The sequence below is a fragment of the Sturnira hondurensis genome, unplaced genomic scaffold (assembly GCF_014824575.4).
Source record: "Sturnira hondurensis isolate 20B ecotype Veracruz unplaced genomic scaffold, ASM1482457v3 Scaffold0023357, whole genome shotgun sequence".
Classification (NCBI taxonomy): Eukaryota; Metazoa; Chordata; class Mammalia; order Chiroptera; family Phyllostomidae; genus Sturnira; species Sturnira hondurensis.
In genome coordinates, this window is record NW_028095988.1 from 1445206 (window position 1) to 1451601 (window position 6396).

The window sequence follows — 6396 nt, forward strand, 5'->3', positions numbered from 1 at the left end:
CACAGGTCAGTACCTCTGCTCAGTCATGATGCACAGACTGACGGACAAGCAGCTGAAGCACCTCAGCATGAAGAAGACAGCGCTGCTGGTCACTGCCTCCCTCCTGGGCAGCCACTTCTCTGGAGAACAGGTTGGGGCCGAGGTACCCTTCAGCCCAGGACTGTACACCGACCAGGCTGAAATCCTGTTGAGCAACCATTACACCAGCTCTGAGGTCAAAGTCTTTGGTGCCATGGAGGTTCTGGAGAACCTGGAGGTAAGTGGCATCAGCATACAAGCCTAGGGCATGAGAGAGGACCAGGAGGCAGAGAAGGTTAGATGGAATGTGGAAATCCTAGATCACCTCGTTCTAAAATTAAAAACAAAAAAACATTTGAATGCTCTGAACCCTTCTCTCCCCATAGCACTGTTATGATTTCTGCTGGTCTCCCCAAGTGGAAGTTTGGGAATGTGAGGGCAGCACTTAGCACAGCCTCTCTAACAGCCATGGTGCTCAGTGAACATTTTTTAAAAGATTTTATTTATTTATTTTTAGAGAGGGGAAGGGAGGAAGAAAGAGAGGGAGAGACACATCAATGTGTGGTGGCCTCTCTCACACCCCCAACTGGGGACCTGGCCCACAACCCAGGCATGTGCCCTGACTGGGATCAAACCCTTTGGTTTGCAGGCTGGCACTCAATCCACTGAGCCACACCAGCCGGGGCTTAGTGAGCATTTAGTAGATTGAATGAATGGAAGGTTTGCTGCTGACACGAGGCAGGCAGAAATGCCCTACTCTGTAACCTGTCACTGACGCGTGTACAACTGGGAACAAGTCCCTTCTCTCGTGCCTCAATTTCCCCACCTGCTGAATGGTGGGTAAACAATGTCCTGGAGTCCAGCAGGCTGGTTAGAGACCGGGGGAGTGTCTGAGGGAGCTGTTGGCTCTTCTGCCATCTGCTTCTCTGGTCTCACAGCATCAGATGTGGCTGAGCTGAGCGAAAGGGATGCGTGGGTTGTCGGCGTGGAGGGTCTGCCAGGCCCTGGGATGGGGCTGCTGGAGATCCACCGATAGTGGAGCTCCGGGCTCCTCCCCCTGAAACTCAGTGTGCGGTGATAGTTCATGTCAGTTTAGCACTTCTCAAAGTGCACTTGATTAGAATTCAATGATACTGGTTTGACCTTTCCTTAAAAACAGCTCTAGTGTAGACAGTGTGCTCTTTCCTGGGCGTAGCAGATGGCGTGCTGTCAGTTGAAAGTGCCCAGCCATCTTCACCCGTCCAGCGTGTGGGAGGGACCTGGGAGGGGTCCGAGCCTCTGGCTTCCAGGCATGGCAGGATAGCACAGCGTGTTCAGCAGCAGTGAGGGCACTTAACCTACAGCCCTGATGTCTCCCCCAGGTGAAATCAAGATCCCCAGCCGTGCTGGCCTTTGAGAAGGAAAAGTCTCTGGGGCTGCCCAGCTTTGTCACGTACACAGTCAGCCTCTCCGACCCTGCAGCCGGCAGCCAGGGGCCTCTGTCTACCGCGCTGACCTTCTCCAGCCCGTTGACTAGCCAAGCCGTCACCATCCCAGTAACTGTGGCCTTTGTGATGGATCGCCGAGGGCCCAGTCCTTGTGAGTCATGGGCTAAGACACTAGCTGGGATGGACGTGGGTGTGCAAGTATGGACCAGAGAGGCCTTGGGTGTTAATGGGAACCTGGGAGCATTGGAACTGGAAGAGTCAGAAATGCAGAATGTACCACAACACGAAAATGGCCCATTTAAGCCATCTTACACACTTCCCCCCCCCCCCCCACCCCGGTTCATCTCAACGTGGCAGCCACAGGGAGCCTGTTGTATGCCAGACCCTGTGCTGGGCAGATGCCTGAGAAGCACTCCCCACAACCTCCCCCTGTGATCCCCAGTGGAGAGGCATGGATTCACAGCTGCAGAAAGAAAGGAATGACTCTAGAATGTGGTTGAGACCAATGCAATATACAGGGGGCAATTTCACCTCTGCTGGGAGGGGCTGCAGTTCCAATGGGCTGCTTCAGCTGGGTCTGGAAGGGCGAGAGGGAGTGGGGGACAGGGTGGTATAGTCAGAATGCCCCTGGGGTGATGTGCAGGGTATGGGGCTGGGCCAGGGGCTTAAAAAGCCAACCCAGGGACTTGGGTTTTTTCCCAAGGGGAGGGAAGTGACCTGGTCAGGCCTGGTTGGGAGTGGACTGAAGGGGTGCGACCAGTGCTAGGAACACTGGAGGAGGCCACTGCCTTCCTGCTGAGTGCAGGACAGCCCAGTGAGGTACAGGAAGGATCCTTGATAAAGGCTGGAGATGAGTCCTTGGCCATGCCGAGGAAGGCCCCAGAGTAAGGGAGGCTTTGGCACAGAAGGTGCTGGGTGTCCTTGACATACTCATCCTCACCTCTGAGAGCAGTGGGGTGGCTATACAATGCCTTGTCCCTGACTTCCATTTCTGTGGTCCTAACTCTCAACTTGGCTTTTTCAATGCTGCCTTCAAGGTGGTGTGGCTGACTCCCAAGCAGCCCACACCCTCCGTACTCCCCCAGATTGGTCTGTTCTACCCTTGAGCTGAACTGTAAGGAAACCAAACCTTCTTGCTGAGCAGTGTCGAGCCTTTTCATTAGGTGTCTCCTCCAAGGAAGTGGACTGTCAGGCAGTACAGGGTCAGATCAGGCAGAACAAGTGGAAGGTGACAGAGTACTGAGGTGATAGCCCCATGGGACCAGACACTGTCCCTGGCCTCAAGCAGCACAAAAGGACTCCGTGTGGCATTTAGTAAGTTATATTTCCATTGATCACAGATGGAGCCAGCCTCTTCCAGCACTTCCTGGATTCCTACCAAGTCATGTTCTTCACACTTTTTGCCCTGCTGGCTGGGACTGCCGTCATGATCATAGGTAAGGCAGACTACATTGTGTCCCTTGGATTGCTTCCCCACCCTCGCTGTTCTTACCAGCTACGCATTTGATCTTGCAGCTTACCACATGGTCTGTGCCCCGCGAGAGCTCCGCACACCGCCAGCTCTGTCCCACCGAGCTGGTCCTCAGCACAGCCCCTACTGTGAGTAGCCACCCTGAGCACAGCCAGGCAGAACTGGGAGGAAGAGGAGGAGCCTAGGGGAGAAGGGCAGAGCTGGGAGCTGGTGGGAGGGAACCCCGCAGCTCCAAGGCTGGTCCTGGCCATGGGCCAGGAGGGCTCTCCCAAACAGACCCATGTCGGATAGAGGGACGGTGGCAGGGAGCTCTGTGCCTGCAGGCATGCGCACTGGGCCTGGCTCGAGTCTGCTAGATGACCGCAGTGGGCTCTAAGCTGGGGCTGGGCTGGCTGGCTCAGAGGCAAGGGTTCTGGGACTCCTGATAAAAAATTTAGAATGCCAAGGCTCATCCTTCTGAACAGTACATTGTCCCTGGTGGCACCAAGGCCCTGACAACTCAGCACAACTTCAGGAGGCACCTCTCTTATAAGTGGTATTCCCTGAAATAGTACCCAATATGCACAGCTGTACACAGCATATTGTGTCTCCTTATTGCCATTCAAGCATTCCCTTCCTACCTAAGAAATCCTTGAGCTGATGTCTGCTGACTTTGGTGGGGCGAGGGGTGGGAGTTATGTCTAGGTTTTAAGGAGTCTGTGAATTTTTTGAAAGAGGACACGGTTTTGTATAGATGCATTTTGTAGAGCAAGAAGTTCCCACATGCAACCTGGATCCCTAGAATGATAGTCTTTTACCAGGTGCCTCTTAGGTCTATGAACTCGCCCAGTGAAAGGCACACAGAGTTCAACAGCTCACTTGCTTTGTAGCTCGGTTATGCTAACCATCTGTCCTCACAGAGCCACTCACCCTAACCACATCTCCCTATTCACCCCTCCCTGTGTTTGCACCCCTCCTGGTTCACACCAGGCCTTTGCACTGCCTCCCCAATACTCAGACCCTTCTGCACACCTTAGAGTCTTTGTTCATGCAGCTTCTCTGACCAAGAATCTGTTCCTGCCTAGTTGGATGGCCCCTCCCTGCATGCACCATGGACTGGATGCTTCTCTGTCACCCTGAGACTCTGTATTTGAGTTCTGGGAGGTCAGGGGTCACGCTCCAGAACTCTATTCGTGTCCGGCTGTTGTTCCATCCCTCTTAGGGCCAGCTCAGCAAGCCCCCAGTAGATTCATGTGTGGCCCAGAGATGCCTGGGGGCATACTTAGGAAAGCACCTGGTAAACTTGGTTCAGAGGAGTCTCTGAGGAGGGCCCCTCCCCTTGTGCTTCGTTGCTCACTTGTCTCTCTTTTCACCCTAGATTTTGCTGCCTCATCACTGATGCCTTGCAAAGCACTGCCTCCTGGTCGAAGAGCTAGTCCTCCCTCAGGGCTGTGGAGCCCTGCCTACACCTCCCACTAGTCGTGGCCGCCTTCAAGGCCCTGACACTCCCACGGCTGCACGGAGGGGCAGCCTGCAGCGTCCAGCCTGGAGCATCCAGCCTGGAGCTAGCCCTTGAGACCCAAGCCTGACAGGCCCACCCTGAAGCTTCTGTTCTCATACATACTTAGTTAGGCTTTGCTCATTAGCTTATTCTTATGTATCGCAGTTTATTTTACTTCAGTCTTGCAAAGGCTAAGACTTTCTGACTCATTCCTTTCTGCCTGGTTATCGAGGGTTTGTGGACGATGCTGCAGTTGTCCTAGACTCTCAAAAATCACTCCTTTCTCAGGACTCTGAGCAGGCAGAGCTCTGTTTAGAAGTTGACTAAACTAAATATCAGTAGAAGATATTACTGCATTGGTCTCAGGGGAAGGACTTTTTAATTACTTTTTCATCTGTGTGGGGTATCTTCCCTGTGGAAGCTACCTTTCCCCTAATCTGGCTCCTGCTAGAAAGTGAGGAGTGTGGATGGCAAGCGTGCCGCGCCCGCCCGGTCACTGCACAAGAAGCCTCAGGACTGCAGCGGCTGGGCCCCTGAGCCAGCTCAGCCTCGCAGAGACCTGAGACAATGCAGGAACTACCAGCCAGGCTGCTTTTCGCCCCTCTTGGGGCCACTGTGAATAGACTGCTGGCCTTTGGGGTTCTTTGTTTCCTAACCTGTGGAAACATCTCCTGGCTTCAGCCTCAGCCCTATAAGGACATCCCAGCTCTCTGTCAGCACAGGGACCGTGGAAGCATCATTAGGAAGATGTCTTTGTTCCCTTGGAGAAGCCTCTGTGTCCCGCCCAAGCACAGAGACCCAGTGTTATTTGTCCCTCCTTTTGTACAACAGTTGCACCTCAGCAGATCTGAGCCTCCAAGTTGCTGCAAATGGAAGATGCCTCCTTGCCCTCCAGGCAGCTTCCCAGCAGGTGCAGAGTCCAGCAGGGTCAGTGCAGAGACTGCGGAGAAGACAAGTGGGAAAGGCCTCCCTCCTTCCCAGCTCCTCCTTCTTCAGCAACTGAGGCCTCCAGCGTCTGCCCTGTGCACTGGGGCTGGGCCTAGAGACCACCCCAGGGCCGGTCACACACGGATGCTGCGTGCGAGGTCTGGTTTGATTCTGAGCTGCAGTGCGAATGCACTTCAGTCCTGTGGGGCTGGTCTTTGTGATTTGTTTTGGAAAAGCTGGAGACAGGAAGAATTGTGCCTTGCGTATTACTTGAGCTCAAACTGACGTATTTCTACTTGGTTTATTTAATAAAGCTTAATATAATTTCTTAAGAGGAGCATGATCATTGCCGGAATTGCATGAGTCCTGCCTAGAAGTTGCCCAGGCCCTGGTGACTGCTTCTGATTATGTGGATTTGGGGAGAAGGTCTGTTTTGCTGCCCTTGATCCTTCTGTACTACACCTCCCTCATCGGGCTGACCACTGAGGCCTTCCTCCCACCTCCAGAAGACTAGCCAGTGGCCAGGACATGGGGCCATGGTGTCTTCCCACGGCTGGCAGCCGAGGGTGCCCATAGGTGCCTTCCCTGTAGGAGAACGTGGCAGCCCTGCCCACACACCCACATGTTACCGGGCGTCCGCTCAGCCTTCTCACTCTGGTACCTTTCCCTCTGCCAGCCGTCCCTTCCTCCCTGCCACTCCAGTTCCCACCCCCACGCTCCTTGAAGGCTGACCTTCCCAGGGTTACCAGCACCTCTGCTCAGCCCGTCGCCTCACTGACCTCTACAGTCTGAATACTTCCCCACTCACTCTCCCTGCCTTGTGGGCGACTTCTCATCTGCTGCCCCACCTTGCCTCCCCAGACCCTCACCTTCTGCCTCTGGATTGTTCGTGCCCTTCAGGACTGGTCCTCTGTCAGCCTTTCCTCACCCACCTCCCCATTCCCACTCGGCCCCCAGGACCCCCTTCTGCCTTCACAGAGCACTCACACAGGCTTCTGAGAGCCCCGTGAGGCAGGTCACAGGCATGGGACCCGATGCTAAGAGAAATGAGGTAGCTGCCCAAGGTCACAGGC

The 6396-nt window shown here is 54.5% G+C and overlaps 1 protein-coding gene across 1 annotated transcript in view; it reads left to right on the forward strand.

Annotated features, from left to right (window-relative positions):
• Positions 1-5655, forward strand: part of NUP210 (nucleoporin 210) — a 118104-nt gene extending 112449 nt beyond the window's left edge. The window contains exons 36-40 of the mRNA XM_037037453.1: positions 6-256; positions 1380-1596; positions 2786-2881; positions 2961-3044; positions 4274-5655. Coding sequence (XP_036893348.1) covers positions 6-256; positions 1380-1596; positions 2786-2881; positions 2961-3044; positions 4274-4374 — 749 coding nt within the window. The 3' untranslated portion in view covers positions 4375-5655. The remainder of the gene's footprint in view (positions 1-5; positions 257-1379; positions 1597-2785; positions 2882-2960; positions 3045-4273) is intronic.
• Positions 5656-6396: the final 741 nt, after the last annotated feature.